The sequence below is a fragment of the Eschscholzia californica genome, unplaced genomic scaffold (genome assembly GCF_041429995.1).
Source record: "Eschscholzia californica isolate CP2 unplaced genomic scaffold, dmEscCali1.0.p SCAF_1, whole genome shotgun sequence".
Classification (NCBI taxonomy): Eukaryota; Viridiplantae; Streptophyta; class Magnoliopsida; order Ranunculales; family Papaveraceae; genus Eschscholzia; species Eschscholzia californica.
The window spans coordinates 65,857,735-65,876,594 of record NW_028238198.1 but is presented as its reverse complement, the minus strand read 5'-3'; the positions used below and the strand labels follow the sequence as shown (position 1 = coordinate 65,876,594).

Here is an 18,860-nt window from a genome sequence, read left to right as displayed (position 1 = left end):
TCTTCACCAAGTAAGCCTATAAAGTAGAACCGACATTGGTTTCTATAAGCATAATGTCTGGTTTTATACTATGTTACCAAGTCTTGACTCTATTGTTAAATTGGTCCAAACATTACCATAAAACTGCAAGATTTTCATTAATTTGAAATATTCTTTCCAGAAGATCTTTAAAATTTTAAATAGTTATTGTCCACAAGCCCAATATTTAATTTATAATCTCTCCTTATCAGTTTTCTCAACAATTTCTCGCAAAAGCAGAGCAAAAGACTTCAAATCCCACCCTATAAATAAATGAAACCAATCTATAGTTTCATCACAAGGTCTGCAATATTTTCTTCAATTTTGTATTCAACTGTCTGAGTACTTGGTACAAGTTACTTTCTCTCATATCTTTTCATTTCTCTTCTTTGGTTCACACAATAAGTAAGGGACCATTTGGTTAATCTGGTGATCAACGACCATGTTGAATCAAGGAGTTTTCTTGGTCAATTAGTCGAACCAGGTCACCGAAAACTTGGACGGCTATAGGTTGAAAAGACAATAGGACCTTATGTTGGTCCAAAACTATTTGGTAATTCAAATTTGTTTGTTCATTTACTTTTCAAACAACAATATGTACATAAATTTACATATAATATTATTTTGTTCTTCTACGTGTTCCTCTTGTAAGAAAATTTATTCAATATAAATTTCTATTTTGCAGGAGTACATAATCTATCATTATGACTTCCACTCTCATGTTTATCCTTCGTCGATGCGTTTGGGGAACGGCGACTTCACTTGCAAGTGATGGAAATTGTTTGGCCTCCAACAAAGTAAACTCATCTTTCTTTTTCTAATATTTTTCATTAGTAAATTGGACTAGATGTAAAATACCTATTAGGCTATTAACTAAATCGTCATATTCAAAACAACAAACCAAATCGGTGATGGTGTATAGTGTTGGAAGGAATATTATCAGACCATCTGTACCACTCAAATCAGATTATGTCTTAGTATTCATTATCTATTCCGATATGTTCTTCCGTTACTCTTAGTATTTTTTTGGGTTGGTCTCTTAAGACCTACCTATTTTCAGTTCTAGATCTCTTCATCTTTTTCATCTATAACTAGTAGAAGTTAACCCTAGATGGTCCCTCTAGTCAAAAGATCAATAATTCGATTTCCTAACATTGAGATTGCTTTTGATTTTGATTCAGGGGTTACATGACATGTCAAACTCTAGCTGATATGATTAGAGGAAAAACACTAGCTCAGATTCGTTCGATATTCGACATAGAAAATGACTTCACCCCAAAAGAAGAAGAAGCGGTTGAGATGGAGAACCAGTGGGCTTTTGAGTGATCGAAAGCCAGAAACCCACCAGATCTGACAATTCAAAAATAAAGAACAATCTCAATGCTATATGACTCCGACAAGATATTCATCGTAGAGTATCGGCTAGAGTAGGAGTTCCTTTTGATGATTTGTTAGTGTACTTTTTTGGTTACCATATGGTTATGAAATCAATATATTACCTCTTTCTCAAAAAAAAAATATGGTTATGAAATCGCAAATACTCTATTTGTTTTTGCTCTATATAAATGAAGTTCGGTAGGATATTCTGATTTTTCTTCTGTTTTATTGTTGTGGTCTAAAGGCTTGTTTGTTATCATCTATATCTGTATTCTCAACTGATTCCATTGTTGAAGTCCCACTAGGGCTGATAGAGTGAGAGGTAAGTTGTTGGAGCTGATGGCTTAATAAAGGAGCTTTATTTTCCGAAAACTATATCAACCGAATACAGTGAAACAAATCAAGTTTCTGAACTACCAATAGTCATTTATGGCCGCCAAATCTTTCGTTATTTTCATAATTTTCATGAGTTTTTATTTGATGAAGAAACTTTATTTTTTTTATTTTTTGAAAATTGGATCCCATCAAAGTAAATTTTGAAAATTGCTGAAAAAAGTAAAGAAAGTTTAGACGTGTTACAATTGTCTCGAGACTCCACAATAGTGTGGCTTACTAAAAGATTCATCAGGGGTATTTTAGGTATCAAAAGCTGGCTCACTAACGTGTGAAAGAAAAAATGACTGGAAAATGAAAAAGGGGGTCGAATTAGAAGTTGGTCATCTTTAGGGGGCCATTTTGGTGACTTGGTCATCTTTAGGGAGCCAACATAGAATTAAACTTATTGAATATAAGTGCAATCTTCCCAACAGTTACTGAATATAACCAATAATAGTTGCAAAATTCACATTACTCAGTGAATATGATGTAGAATTTGAGTAAAATAATTCACGATATATCAATTATGTTGTCCAAGAACTAATACCGCATAACTAATCAAAAACATTTTTGGGACTGTTTTAGGCACTAAACCAATCCTAAACACTGTAGTAGAACAAACCTAATTCATGTTCTTTTTAAATTGTTCATTCGATCTTAAAAAGTCTGTGCCAAACAACTTAACGTTGAAAATCCCATAGATTTGTCCATGAAAATTATCCTTGATTACTACAATATTCATCAGATAACAGTAAAGATTTGTCGGGCTTATAAGCTTCACAGATTTGACCATCTCAATTATATCAAGTACTTTGAAATCCGGTGTTTACATTATTGTAGCTCATACCGAAAAGATTACATATTAGTACAAATTTCGACATGAAGTTTAACTATGAAACTTCACATCTTGGACGTCATTCTATCATTACCTCGACTTAACATGGACATTAGACATCTGTATGGCATTGGCGCCTAGGCCACCCATCTTTACCTCGTTTTCGTTTAATCTTGGACAAATTTCCATGTATTAAATCTAATTTAGTTAATAAACCTCCGTGTTTTATTTGTCCTCTTGCTAAACAATCACGTCTACCATTTAATCGTAGTACTACACGATCACGTAGACCTTTTCAATTAATCCATGCGGACATATGGGAACCATTCTCTATCCCCTCTCATTTCAGATGTCGCAATTTTCGCACTATTGTATACGATTTTTCTTGATGCACGTGGATCTTTCTCATGCATTCGAAATAAGAAACTACAAAAATCTTAACAAATTTCTTTACCTATGGGACAACTCAATTTCATCATAAAATCTCCTTTATTAGTTCCGGTAATGGGGATTTATTATTTCCACAATTACAAACTTTCCGTTCTAATAATGGTACGGAATTTTTATCTAATGACATACAACGTTAGTTTCAAGAAAAGCGTATCATCCACCAACGTAGTTGTGCCTATACACCTCAACAAAACGGGGTTGTTGAAAGAAAACATCGACATATCCTCGATGTTACTAGAGCTCTTCGCCTTCAAGCAAATTTACCTCTCTATTTTTGGGGAGAATGTGCCCTTACGGCCGTCTATCTCATAAACAAATTACCTACTCCTCTCTTGAATAGAAAATCACCTCATGAGATGTTAATTGGCTCTCCGCCTTCGATTTCACCTTTGGGTGTTTGGTTGTCGTTGTTTTGTCCACAAGGGCAAAAGGGCTATCGTATTTACGACCCCACTAGTAATAAAATATTCTCCTCTCGTAATGTTGTCTTTCACGAGAATATCTTCCCTATGCACTCTAATACCGGCACCGATCGCCCTCCGCGGCCCTTCATCACGCTGTCGGATAACGGGTCTTTCGTCTATCCGACGCCCGTCATTCCTCCCATCATCGGTCCGTCTAGTGGGTGCCCACAGACAGAAGACCAACACCCGGGCCTGATCGCAAACGATCTCCCTGCAGGCACTACCGAGCCAATTTTGGAGGGTTACATTCCTGTTTCTGACGGCATCCCCTCACCCACTGTTTCTAACGGCGCCTCTGTGCCCACATTACAAAACACATCCTCACGAGACTCTGTAGGCACTCTTGTGCCAGATTCTACAGACACCTCGCGAGATACACTCGGCTCTACTCTGCCGACGCCATCTCTGGATCAGGGACAGGGTCGACCGACCCGGTATCGCCGTCCACCAGCTCACTTGGCCGATATGACTGCAACGCTATCTCGTTGCCTTTTTCGGATAACTCCGCTTCTGTTAATCACCCTCTCTCACACTGCCTTTTCGTATCGCAGTTTTCTCCCTCTCATCAGGTTTTTCTTGCTACAATCCTTAATGCAGAAGAACCCACTTCCTTTAAACAAGCGGTGACCTCCCCCTCTGGCGAGAGGCTATGTTTAAAGAGATCATCGCTCTTGAATCTAATAATACTAGGACTCTCACTGAACTCCCACCTGGTAAAAAAACCTATTGGATGCAAGTGGGTCTACAAGATTAAATTTAAAGACGACGGCTCGATTGAGCGTTACAAAGCTCATCTGGTTGCAAAAGGATACACTCAAATTGAAGCACTTGATTATCATGACACTTCCGCCCCAGTCGCCAAACTAGTGACTGTACGTATCCTTCTTTCTATAGCCGCCATTAAAGGCTGGCCTCTCCATCAAATGGACGTGAACAATGCCTTCTTACAAGGAGACCTGGATGAAGAGGTTTTTATGAAACCACCTCTAGGTTTCCACAGTAAGGGCGATAACCGAGTCTGTAAATTAAATAAATCCCTTTATGGTCTCAAACAGGCTTCTCGCCAATGGTTCTCCAAATTCTCGACCGTTTTAGTCAATCATGGTTTCAAGCAGTCACTTTCTGGCTACTCCTTATTTACGTACTCTCACGAGTCTGTTCAAATCAATGTACTTGTTTATGTAGATGACATTGTTATCACCGGAAACGATTCCAAGACAATTTCGGACTTAGAAATCTTTTCTGGACAACACCTTTTCTCTTAAGGATCTTGGTCGTCTTCAATATTTTTTAGGCATTGAAGTTTCTCGCTCTGACAAGGGCATCTTCCTTTGTCAGAGAAAATACATCGTGGATATTTTACACGATTCTGGCCTCACGGCTTCTAAAGTCTCCCCATTTCCTATGGAACAAAAATCTCGCTTAATCGTTTCAGACGGTACGCCACTTCCTGATCCTTCGATTTTCGACGATTGATTGGACGTCAATTGTACCTTACAGTTACTCGTCCCGATATCTGTTATGCAGTAAATAATCTTCGTCAATTCATGCAAAAACCGACTGACATTCATCTCTCTGCAGCTTATAGAATCCTGCGTTATCTTGAAGGATCTATCGGCAGAGGTTTATTCCTTTCTGCTGATAGTTCCCTCACTATTTCGGGCTTCACTGACTCAGATTGGGTAGGCTGCCCAACTACCCGTCGCTCTATGACTGGATATTTGACCATGTTAGGTTCTAGTCCGCTGTCTTGGAAACCAAAGAAGCAGCATACGGTCGCTCGTTCCTCTGCGGAAGCAGAATATCGAGATCTGTCTACCCTCACTTGTGAATTACAATGGCTAAAGTCCCTTCTCCATGACTTTGGCATTCCACACTCCGATCCAATGCCTGTGTATTGCGACAACAAAGCAGCTCTCCATATTGCTGACAATCCAGTTTTCCATGAACGAACTAAGCACATTGAAATTGACTGTCACTTAGTTCGTGAGAAGATAAAATCAAAAGCTCATCCTCCCTCATTACACGCCAACTTCCGAACAACTCGCAGACTTCTTTACGAAGCCACTTGGAGCTGAAGCCTTGCAGCGAAGTTGGGCCTCATTGCAATTCCTGCTCCAACTTGAGGGGGAGTATTAGGATAGGCGGATTGCCTATCCGACCCGACTGGGTCCACCGACCCGGTCGGTTAGAGTCCATGCTTTATGGTTATCATTATTAGGATAACTATCAAGCTAGTTTTTGTATTTATCAAAATAGCAATAGTGTTTGTATTAGGATTAGTCTCCCAGCGGGTTGCCTATCCGACCCGACTGGGTCCACCGACCCGGCCGGTTAGAGTCCATGCTTTATGGTTATCATTATTAGGATAACCATCAAGCTAGTTTTTGTATTTATCAAAGTAGTAATAGTGTTTTTCTTAGGATTAGTCTCCCATTACTATAAATAGGGATGTAACCTCATTATTGATGTACAAGAAAGATAATTTACCAAGTTCTCTCTCTCTCTCTGCCATCTCCCTCTCTCTCTCGGCCGATTCTCTCTCTCTCTCTCTCTCGTCCATCTCTCTCTCTCCCGGTATTTACTACGTGAGTGAGAATTTCACAAAGGTGTCTAAGAACTAATATCACATAACTAATCAAAAACATTATTGCTACTTCCTTAGCTTCTAAACGAATCACAAAGAATGTAGTACAACTAACCTAATGCATGTTCTGTTTAAATTTGTATATGCAAGTTATCCTTGATTAGTAAAATATTCACCAGATTGCGGTAAAGATAAAAATTATCAGGCTTATAATCTTTAAAGAAAAAAAACTTCACAGATTTGATTTATATTAATTATTTTGAAATCCTATGCTTAGAGTATTTTAGCTCATAGTTTTGAAATGAAAACATATTACAGTACAAAGATCTACATGATGTTTTAACAATGACACTTCAGGTCTTAAACGTAATTCTATCTTACCCTCACCTTAACATGGATAGTTTACACCTGTACAGCTTACAAGCGTTTACGTATAGATTTTTTATTTTTATTAGGTTTTCACCTAGAATTCTAACTCTTTAATCAACCATGGTCATATTATCCTCGAAGACGCCAACTTAAAGTGATGTTTATCATCCTAAATTCTAACACTATAGATTGCAACTACACACAAGATGCATTTACAAAATCGTGTACCGGACAAGACTCAGAAGAGTATCCAAGACGAGCACCTTGTATGAAAATCCGATAAGATTATCCATGTACCCACCATGGCAGAGAATCTAGGAATACAATTAATGCATTCAATTTAACAATATTCATTAGCATTAATATTTGCTAGAAAAAGAAAGAGACTTGTATCTATAGATGAAGATTTTGAATTCCTAAACACTTCTCACAAAGTTGAGCCCAACGTTTAAGAGTTGCTTTGTCTTAGATGCATATTCATTTCATAGGAATTTACGAGGATAAGTTTGAAATTACATGACACCTTTAAATGTGCTCATTTTTAGACCTTCACTTGGAATATATGTTGCTAAAATTGGAATATATATATATATAACTAAGTAGTAGATCTCAAACCCAAAACAGTTCTTTTTAGAGGGAATGGATGAAAGGCCCAAAACCGGGCCCAAAATAAGAGCCCGGTCCAAACTCGGCCAAAAATGTAAACCCAGTCCAAAGTGTCAGCCACCCACGAGAAATTACCGTGACCCCCTCGATTTTCCATCAAATTTAGGGAAGCTGCCATCCAGAGATTTTGAATTCCTAAACACTTCTCACAAAGTTGAGCCCAACGTTTAAGAGTTGCTTTGTCTTAGATGCATATTCATTTCATAGGAATTTACGAGGATAAGTTTGAAATTACATGACACCTTTAAATGTGCTCATTTTTAGACCTTCACTTGGAATATATGTTGCTAAAATTGGAATATATATATAACTAAGTAGTAGATCTCAAATCCAAAACAGTTCTTTTTAGAAGGAATGGATGAAAGGCCCAAAACCGGGCCCAAAATAAGAGCCCGGTCCAAACTCGGCCAAAAATGTAAATCCAGTCCAAAGTGTTAGCCACCCACGAGAAATTACCGTGACCCCCTCGATTTTCCATCAAATTTACGGAAGCTGCCATCCAGAAATTTACGAAATTGCCACTCTGAAAAATCACGGGATTCTCCACTCCGCATTTTACTTTCTCTCTCTACTGTTTTACTTTCTCTCTCTAATTCTCTTTCCAGATTTATTTCTTTTTATTTATTTAACCAAATCCTAATTTCTCTCCTAATTTAACCAATTTCTAACTAATTTAGATTTTTTTTCTCTCTCATTCTTATTCTCTCTCCAATCTCAACAAATTTCTCTCTTTTCAAAATTTTCTCTTCAGTCTAAACAAATATTTCCAGATTGGTTCAAAATTCTTTCTTTTTTTTATAGATTTGTTTCTTATCTCAAATTTCGATTTTTTCAAGATTGGTTCAAATTTCGAATTTTTCTCTCTAACTTTCCAGACTTATTAATTTAACCAATTCCTAATTTCTCTCAAATTTTAACCAATTTCTAACTAATTTCGAATTTCTTTCTAACTAATTTCTCTCAATTTTTTTCCAGATTGGTTCTTGTTTACGGAAATTGTTTAATTTACTGGGGATTTCTTGTGTACTAGACACTTTTGTGTTGGGAAATTTTCTGGTTTACTAGAAACTGTTTAATTTACTAGGGATTTCTTGTGTACTAGACACTTTAGTGTTGGGAAATTTTCTGGTTTACCGGAAACTGTTTAATTTACTAGGGATTTTCTTGTGTACTAGACACTTTTGTGTTGGGAAATTTTTTGGTTTACCGGAAACTGTTTTCTTTCTCGGAAATTGTTCTGTTTACTAGCCATTTTTGTACTGGAAATTTTCTTGTTTACCGAAAATTTTTCTGTGTACTAGCCATTTGGTTATATACTACACACTTTTCGAATTTATCTCTAGATTTTTCCTATTTTCCTCTAAATTTTAGTCTTTTTTCATATTTTCTCTCCACATTTTTCTCTCTCCATATTTCCTATTTTTATTCTTTTTATTTCTGTTTAAACATATTTTGTCTCTCCAATCTTACTACTTTCCTTTTCTCAAAAAGATAGAGATGGCAAGAATATAATCGATTTCGAAATATTTATATAGAGAGAGAAAATTTCCAGAAACTTTACATATCTTCTTCCTCTGTTTCTCTCCAAAATTTACAGAATTTTTTTTAGAGAGTGATATTAGAAGTTTAGAGAGAGAGGGGAAGAATTTTCAGAAAATTTTTATAGAGAGAAAGAGAGGAAGATTACTTCAGAGAGATAGAGAGGAAAAAGATAATCAACGTCCATGGTATTCTGAAAGTTTTAGAGAGAGAGAAAAAAAATTCCAGATTTTGAAATATTTATATGGAGAGAGGGGAAGAAGATAATCAACATCCATGGTCTTCTGAAAGTTTTAGAGAGAGAAAGAAAACGAGAAGAGAGAGTTTGCTCGCGAGATTCCAGAATTTCGTTTGAAAATTTTGAATTTTCAAACCAGGGGCAAGAGGGGGAGAAAAAGAAATGAAAACCAGCCAAAAATGAGTTGTCCTGACATTTTAGACTGGAAGCTCATTTCTGGCCGAAAATGGTGTTCCCGCTCATTTTCCCCCCAAATTTTGGATCCCTCACTCATTTTTCCTTCTTTTTATAGTCATGAACCATATATTTGAATTCTAAATTATTTCATACCATTTTATAGGCTAAAACGGTAATAATTCATCACCAAATAAACCTAAAGGTGAAGCAACATTGGTCCTATAAGTATAATTCTTAACCAAAAAAGTCATTACCTCGAGAACTAGCTGAATTGGTTCATACTTGGATTATTATACCAATAATTGAAGAAGAAAGAAAGATTTAAGATCCCACAGATTTATTGTCTAAATCAAGTGAAATTTAATACTAGTTTGATGTTCATGGGTTTTGACTATGTCTATCATCTTATAATTTCATTCAACACATTATTATATTTTTAAGTTGTAGGATTTTATATCAATTCAAATTTTAACGTATTATAGCTTCACATTTACATTAATCAATTAATTGAACAAGTACATGATGAAAACGATTCAGTTATGAAAGGAGGCATTATAGTATGTGAAATTTAAGTACAACTACAAAAAATATATATGTTAAGTTATCAAACAACTAATATTGCGTAACAATCAAAAACATCATTTGGACATCCATAAAGAATGTAGTTGAACTAATCTAATGCTTGTTCTTTTTAAATTGCTAGTCCAATATTAAATAGCCCGCGCCAAACAACTTATCGCTACAAATCCCATATATTTGTTTATGCAAGTTATCCTTGGTACTACAATGTTTATCAAATAAAGGTAAAGATAACAATATCGGGATTATAATCTTTACGACAAAAACTTCACAAATCTGAATTATATTAATTATCCTTGATTACTACAATGTTTTAAGTATTTTAACTTGTAGTGCTGAACACAAACACATATTACATGACAAGATCTACAAGAAGTTTTAATTAAGATACTTTAAAGATGTAACCTCATTGTTAATGTACAAGAAAATAATTTACCAAGTTCTCTCCCTCTCTGCCATTTCTCTCTCTCTCTCTCTCGGCCGATTCTCTCTCTTTCTCGTCCATCTCTCTCTAACGGTATTTACTACGTGAGTGAGAATTTCACATGGTATAAGAGGTAGACACTAATTAAAGTCGCTTGGTTTAATATTTTTCTCTATTTCCCTCTCTATGGCTTCCGAAACTGATACCGGTTCTGAAACTATATCAACTTCTTCAAATCCCATCTTTGATGTTCATCATTCGGATTCTCCGACTTCTATTCTCATCACCCCACTTCTAAACGGAGATAACTATGCCTCCTGGTCTCGTGGGATGAAGATGGCTCTACGAGCTAAAGACAAATTCGGGTTTTGTGAGGGATCAATCTCAAAACCATCCTCTATCCTTGACTTGCATGCATGGGGACGTTGTAATGACCTAGTAGCAAGTTGGTTGGTCAATTCCGTTACTCTGGATATTAGACAATCAATTCTCTATGATGAATCGGCGGCCGCTATTTGGCAAAATCTTTTTGAACGATTCCATCAAACTAACGCACCTAAGATATTTCAACTTAAGCGTGCTATCTCTTCTCTTAAGCAAGATGGAATGGACGTATCTTCCTATTTCACTAAGCTCAAAACTATTCAAGATGAACTTCAATCTCTCATGGTACTCGAAAAGCGATCTTCCAGGAGGCGCCTCCAACAACTTCCATGACCATGGAACAGTACACCTTTTTAAATAACCTCCTGGACCAATAGCATTCTGCTGTAGGCACCTCCGCTGGAGGCACTTCTGTTGTAAGCACCTCCGCTGGGGACGCCTTTGCTGTCCACGGGCAGCTCGCGCCCCCTAGCAGGCCTTCGGGCATCACCTCTTCGGCTGATCACACCTCCGCTGAAGGCACCCCCAGGTAAACTCTTCTCTTCTCTTCCTTAGATAGTAGATTCTGGTGCGGCAAGACACATATGTTGCACCCTTTCATCCTTTTCTAACTATGTAATTGCTACACCCAATTACTTTGTTCGCGTACCCGATCGTTCTCGTTGCCGGGTATTTCATATAGGTTTATTTCTTTTACAAAAGAATTATCTCTATGTAATGTCTTACATATTCCTAGTTTCAAATTTAATCTTATCTCCGTCTCCCAAGTTACCAAGTCTCTTTCGTGTGATGTTAGTTTTAACTCATCCTCTTGTGTCTTTCCGGACTCAACGACGAATCGAACGATTGGACTTGGTGATCAACTTGAAGGTCTTTATTTTCTACGCATGGAGCATAGGATTTTTTCTTTTTATTTTTGTAATACGAGTGATTTTCATGTATGTCATTGGCGCCTAGGCCACCCATCTTTACCTCGTTTTCGTTTTAATTTCCATGTATTAAATCTAATTTAGTTAATAAACCTTCGTGTTTTATGTGTCCTCTTGCTAAACAATCACGTCTACCATTTAATCGTAGTACTACACGATCACGAGACCTTTTGAGTTAATCCATGCGGACATATGGGCACCATTCTCTATCCTCTCTCATTCCGGATGTCGCTGTTTTCTCACTATTGTAGACGATTATTCTAGATGCACGTTGATCTTTCTCATGCATTCGAAATCGGAAACTACAAAAATCTTAACAAATTTCTTCGCTTATGCGACAACTCAATTCCATAATAAAATCTCCTTTATATTAGTTCCGGTAATGGGGATTTATTATTTCCACAATTACAAACTTTCCATTCTGATAATGGTACGGAATTTTTATCTAATGACATACAACGTTGGTTTCAAGAAAAGGGTATCATCCACCAACGTAGTTGTGCCTATACACCTTAACAAAACGGGGTTGTTGAAAGAAAACATCGGCATATCCTCGATGTTGCTAGAGCTCTTCGCCTTCAAGCAAATTTACGTGTCTCTTTTTGGGGAGAATGTGCTCTTATGACCGTCTATCTCATAAATAAATTACCTACTCCTCTCTTGAATGGAAAATCACCTCATGAGATGTTAATTGGCTCTCCGCCTTCGATTACTCACCTGCGGGTGTTGGTTTGTCGTTGTTTTGTCCACAATAACCATATCAAGAACAAGTTTGATGCGCGAACTATAGAAGGTATCTTCGTCGGTTACCCACAAGGCCAAAAGGGCTATCATATTTACGACCCCTCTAGTAATAAAATATTCTCCTCTCGTAATGTTGTCTTTCACGAGAATATCTTCCCTATGCACTCTAATACCGGCACTGATTGCCCTCCGCGGCCCTTCATCACGCTGCCGGATAACGGGTCTTTCGTCTATCCGACGCCCGTCACTCCTCCCATTATCGGTCCATCCAGTGGGTTCCCACAGACAGAAGACCAGCACCCGGGCCTGATCGCAGACAATCTCCCTGCAGGCACTACCGTGCCAATTTCGGAGGGTGACATTCCTATTTCTGACGGCACCCCCTCACCCACTGTTTCTAACGGCGCCTCTGTGCCCACATTACAAAACACATCCTCACGAGACTCTGTAGGCACTCTTGTGCCAGATTCTACACACACCTCGCGAGATACACTCGGCTCTACTGTGCCGACGTCATCTCTGGACCAGGAACAGGGTCGACCGACCCGGTCTCGCCGTCCACCAGCTCACTTGGCCGATTATGACTACAACGCTATCTCGTTGCCTTTTTTGGATAACTCCGCTTCTGTTAATCACCCTCTCTCACATTGCCTTTCCGTATCGCAGTTTTCTCCCTCTCATTTGGTTTTTCTTGCTACAATCCTTAATGCAGAAGAACCCACTTCCTTTAAACAAACGGTGACCTCCCCCCTCCGGCGAGAGGCTATGTCTAAAGAGATCACCACTCTTGAATCTAATAATACTTGGACTCTCACTGAACTCCCACCTGGTAAAAGACCTATTGGATGCAAGTGGGTCTACAAGATTAAATTTAAATCTGACGGCTCGATTGAGCGCTACAAAGCTCGTCTGGTTGTAAAAGGATACACTCAAATTGAAGGGCTTGATTATCATGACACTTTCGCCCCAGTCGCCAAACTAGTCACTGTACGTGTTCTTCTTTCTATAGCCGCCATTAAAGGCTGGCCTCTCCATCAAATGGACGTCAAAAATTCCTTCTTACAAGGAGACCTTGATGAGGAAGTTTTTATGAAACCACCTCCAGGTTTCCACAGTAAGGGGGAGAACCGAGTCTGTAAATTAAATAAATCCCTTTATGGTCTCAAACAGACTTATCGCCAATGGTTCTCCAAATTCTCGACTGTTTTAGTCAATCATGGTTTCAAGCAGTCACTTTCTGACTACTCTTTATTTACGTACTCTCACGAGTCTGTTCAAATCTATGTACTTGTTTATGTAGATGACATTGTTATCACCGGAAAAGATTCCAAGGCAATCTCTGACTTGAAATCTTTCCTGAAAAACTTTTCTCTTAAGGATCTTGGTCGTCTTCAATATTTTTTGGGCATTGAAGTTTCTCGCTCTGACAAGGGCATCTTCCTTTGTCAGAGAAAATACATCGTGGATATTTTACACGATTCTGGCCTCACGGCTTCTAAAGTCTCCCCATTTCCTATGGAACAAAAATCTCGCTTAACCGTTTCAGACAGTACGCCACTTCCTGATCCTTCGATTTTTCGACGATTGATTGGACGTCTATTGTGCCTAACAGTTACTCGTCCCGATATCTGTTATGCAGTAAATAATCTCAGTCAATTCATGCAAAAACCGACTGACATTCATCTCTCCGCAACTCATTGAATCCTGCATTATCTTAAAGGATCTATCGGCAGAGGTTTATTCCTTCCTGCTGATAGTTCCTTCACTATTTCGGGCTTCACTGACTCAGATTGGGCAGGCTGCCCAACTACCCGTCGCTTTACGACTGGATATTTGACCATGTTAGGTTCTAGTCTGCTGTCTAGGAAATCAAAGAAACAACATACGGTCGCTCGTTCCTCTGCGGAAGCAAGATATCGAGCTCTGGCTACCCTCACTTGTGAATTACAATGGCTAAAGTCCCTTCTCCATGACTTTGGCATTCCACACTCCGATCCAATGTCTGTGTATTGCGACAACAAAGCGGCTCTCCATATTGCTGACAATCTAGTTTTCCATGAACGAACTAAGCACATTGAAATTGACTGTCACTTAGTTCGTGAGAAGGTAAAATCAAAGCTCATCCTCCCTCAGTACACGCCGACTTCCGAACAACTCGCAGACATCTTTATGAAGCCACTTGGAGCTGAAGCCCTGCAGCGATTAACTGTCAAGTTGGGCCTCATTGCCATTCTTGCTCCAACTTGAGGGGGAGTATTAGGATAGGCGGGTTGCCTATCCGACCCGACAGGGTCCACCGACCCGACAGGGTCCACCGACCCGGTCGGTTAGAGTCCATGCTTTATGGTATCAAGCTAGTGTTTTTATTTATCAAAATAGTAATAGTGTTTGTATTAGGATTAGTCTTCCATTACTATAAATAGGGATGTAACCTCACTGTTAATGTACAAGAAAATAATTTACCAAGTTCTCTCTCTCTCGTCCATCTCTCTCTCCCACGGTATTTACTACGTGAGTGAGAATTTCACAAGTAAGCTTAAGGGTTTTGCTTTATTCGTTTATAAAATGACTGAGGAATGTAAGAAGGCATTAGAAGTACCGATTAAGCAGTTTGAAGGTTGTAAGTTGCAACGCCAAAAAGCAATTCAAGGGCTTAACAAGGAAAATAATAATCAAACTAGAGAGAATGTGGTGGTTTTGACAGGATCGGCAGTTCTTGCTTGTCAGGATCATGGTCTGGATGGGCAAGAACTTCGAATAGTTCGATCTGGGATTTTGGGCGAGAAAGAAAATACAAAAATTGTATTTATCCCTCCATTTTGGTCCCTCTCCCAGCCATCCGCCGATGTAGCGACATATCACTGGAATATATTTTCTCACAAATCTCTCTCCAATTGCTCCACACTCAAGTGATATGTTGCCACATCAGCGGAGGGCTGGGGGAGGGACCAAAATTAAGGGATGAATAGAATTTCTAAAGAAAATATGGTAACAATGCATGAGGTAATGGATGCGCAATGGGTTCAGGTTATTTACAGGGAGAAGTGTTATTTGATACGTATTACTATGCCGCTTGGGGTTCTCCTAATTTACAGAACGACCATGAAGCTTTACGAGAACGTTAGTTTGAAAAGGATTGCGAAGCATACTCAGTTCGGCAGAGAAAAGATGGATGTGATAGACTTGGAAGATGATAAAATATTTGTTGAGATTCTGATTCAATGGTTGTTTTAGAGGAGCACTTCAAGAGTGCTCTAGGAACGACCAACCCCTCATCTCTCCATGTAACAATCGTTGGAGTGCCTAATGTCGGTTGGGAAGAAATTGGTAGTCTTGAAAATATCAAGAGGGAGCTTCAAGAGACTATTCCATATCCAGTGTGGCATCCCGAGAAATTTGAAAGTTTGGTACGTCTCCTTCAACAGGAGTTATGTTTGATGGTCCTCTTGGATGTGGTAAAACACTTTTGGTTAAGGCAATTGCTAATGAATACCCAACAAACTTTATAAGTATCACGGGCCCTAAGCTTCTCAATATGTGGTTTGGAGAAAGTGAGGCTGATGTGCGAGAAATTTTTGTCACGGTCAGGGGATCAACTCCTTGCGTCCTCTTCTTTGACGAGCTTGATTCTATTGCTACCAAGAGAGGAAGCAGTGTAGGAGATGCAGACCGTGCTGCCGATAATATATTTGACCAACTCTTTCCTGAGATGTATGGAATGTCAGCTAAATAAACTGTCTTTTTAATTGGTGTCCTGCAAATTCAATGCAAAACTTGTTCAAAGTGGGAGTTGAGGGATAGCTTTGGTAACTTCTTTGTATGCGTTAACATCAAGTTTTTTTTTTCAGAAATGGTTCAGGACGAACCTCTTGAGAGAAGGGGAGGCTGATGCAGATCATATTGGGCCCTCGGCCAAGCCTAATGGCCTCATAGCCATGAGAGGGAAGACCCACATGGCCAAGTCTAGTTAGGTTAGATTTAGGGTTATTATTATTTGTTTCCATATTCATCAGATTAGATTATTTAGCAAACAAGAAACTAGAGTTTAGGATTTATATCTTTCCTAATTTATGTTTATCTAGGAGTAAGAGCCCAATAAAACGGAGTCTATTAGGTCTTGTTTTTCAGCTTTCGAATATCAATAAGAAAATTATCTTGTTTGCAACCTTGTTTATCAGTTATTTAGTCTAGTTTATTAGTAGTTTTGTTCGTAGTTTAAGTCTTCCGCTGCGTCTACATCACTTCTATAGAAGAGCATCTATGAAAGAAGATCAACTCAGCTCTGGGACCATCAAGATGGTATGGAGACCTCCAATCCCTCCAAGAATTCACCTTGTGGGAGGCAACTCTCTAAAGACTACCGACTGTGGATCAGCTCAAAAAGCGGGGAATGATCCTAGTGAACAGATGTATCCTATGCAAGCAAGCAGAAGAATCTATAAACCACCTATTTCTCCATTGCCAAGTAGCCTCAGAGCTTCGGACATATTTCCTCTCGTCCATTAAACTGAATCTATTAACCACCTATTTCTCCATTCCCAAGTACCCCTGCATCATGACATTGCATATAGAGCTTAAGTCGAAATGCTTAGCATGTACCGTTTGGTGCAGATAATTTAAGATCGAATGAGAAATTTAAAAAGAATCACATGAATTAGGTTAAGTAGTTTCTACTATTTGACTCTATACTTCATCACGTTCTTTCGTAATCATGCTACAGCAACTCTACTTCATTGTTTTCTGTCATATTATTGTATGTTAATCCTGTAATTTATTGAGTCAAAATAAGATTCCATCTACCTATTTTGTTTGACTATAAAGTTATACATTGATAATTGGTATAACAATTAAGATCTCTTTGTTGTCTGTCATGATGTTACTTCATCACTAGCAGTACTAATAACCTGACGATGGGGCCCAATGAGCACCCGGGGTTACTTTTACCTGCTACTCAAGTTCCTGGTAACCGGTTTATAGGTCATCCGGTTACTCTTAGTATCTATATAAAGAGAGAACCTTGTAAGATGGAGATCATCATCTTGTAACACAACAATAATAACTTTGAATAATATTCTCCTTCTTCCATCATCACCCTTTCTTCCACTAATCTTTCCTTCCACTAATTGCTTGAAAATTCCAAGCTAGTTCTTATTACTTCATCTTTATCTCTTTCTTCGAGAGAGTGGTATCAGAGCCAGATTAGTAGGTATGTAGTATATTATGGTTTATAGTTCCATTTAGTTTCGTTTAATTTCTCGTAAATTTAAATTCTCGAAAATTTATGTTTTATGTTTTTATTGTAATCTTTGTTTTAAGTAGTTGCCCAAATTAAATTTCTTTAAATACTATTATACTTATTAAGTCTTGAAGGGTGACTTTGGTGAACCAAAGTATTTTTGTCCTGTGAAACCCGGGGAAACCCTAAGTCGCGTAGCCTAGAATTCCCGTGTTAGCCGGTGAGGGCGTTGTAAGGGATTGGCATAAATCGTTGACAGTGATCAGGAGCAAATATGCTTGGGATAACCAGAGCCATGTCTAAGAGACATGATAAGGCTAATAGTAGCTGTAATAAAGAAATTTTGTTAAAAGAAAATTTTGAAAAATCTTTACAAAACTGGAATTTACCAGTTCAAAGTTCTGTTTATAAACAGAAAGGAACTTTTGAATTCACCTCTGATTATATCGTAAAGACTGTAGAAGAGGCTATACCCTTAACTGAGGGTTACAACTCATTCCAACTGTTGTCAAAAAATTTGATTGATAAACATAGACAACAATACAAATTCTTGCATATTGGGTTAATTCAAGTAGGTTTGAAACCTGCTACCCGTTTAGGCTTAAACACGTCCGCAATTATTTGTGTACGTGATAAAAGGCACAACAAATTTCATGACTCATTACTTGGAATAGTGGAGTCTAGTCTTTGTGACGGACCCATATTCTTTTCGTGTTTTCCAAATTTTACTCTGTCATTAAATGACCCCACAATTATGCACTCTCTTTGCCTTGACATTAAATCTGATGGATTTAATATGATGCAAGGAGCTGAAAACATAATCCTTATTTACAGGATTCAGTATAAAGTTATGAACACCGTAGTACCCAAGATGAAAAATATTTTACAAGATCAAAAGGGGTCTACTACTTTGTTTATAACCAATTTAGAAAAAAGCAATGTAAAGGTCCCAAAAACGATCACATGGGATCATGTTAATTTACCTGAAAAATGGATACTTGAAAAGGCTAATGAGCCTGTTAAAAAAGATAACCGTGAACTCGAAGAAATCAAAGAGTTCCCTGACGGTGATGTTGAAATTGTTTTCTCTAATCAGAGAATTGCAAGGTTAAAATTGGAAAGCCTAAACAACAAAGTTATTCCAGGTAGAAGTTCTACTTCGTCAGTTCCAACAACTAATTATGAAAAAATTTCTGGAACAAAATTTACCTCTGACAGAGTAAACCAACCTGAATATAGGGTTAATTTACCCACTTCTGAAATTAATAGTGAAAGAACATCCCCCACTCCTTCTGATATGGGTTATTATAGCCTTTCGCCTATAACGATCCATAAAGAAGAAAAATTCAAATTTAAATTTCCTTTTAGGGGACTTCCAAAGGAATTATTTTATTCCAAAGAAAACAAATTTAAGAGAACATGGTTTTTCCTTGTTAAAGACTCTAAGAGTCATGAAAAATGGTTTTCTC

The 18,860-nt window shown here is 38.0% G+C and overlaps 1 protein-coding gene, 1 long non-coding RNA gene and 1 pseudogene across 2 annotated transcripts; all 3 read left to right on the top strand.

The window, feature by feature from the left end:
• The first annotated feature begins 266 nt into the window (after window positions 1-266).
• LOC147568365 (uncharacterized) lies at window positions 267-1,472 on the top strand. Its single transcript, XR_015238206.1, has 3 exons — window positions 267-571; window positions 704-815; window positions 1,200-1,472. It is a non-coding gene; the product is annotated as an uncharacterized LOC147568365 (long non-coding RNA).
• An 8,812-nt stretch (window positions 1,473-10,284) lies between these two features.
• Window positions 10,285-10,815, top strand: LOC147568364 (uncharacterized). The gene has a single exon (XM_086659456.1). The coding sequence runs from the start codon at window positions 10,285-10,287 to the stop codon at window positions 10,813-10,815; it is 531 nt and encodes a 176-aa protein (XP_086515582.1).
• A 3,905-nt stretch (window positions 10,816-14,720) lies between these two features.
• LOC147568363 (cell division cycle protein 48 homolog pseudogene) lies at window positions 14,721-15,888 on the top strand (annotated as a pseudogene).
• The last annotated feature ends 2,972 nt before the right edge of the window (window positions 15,889-18,860 follow it).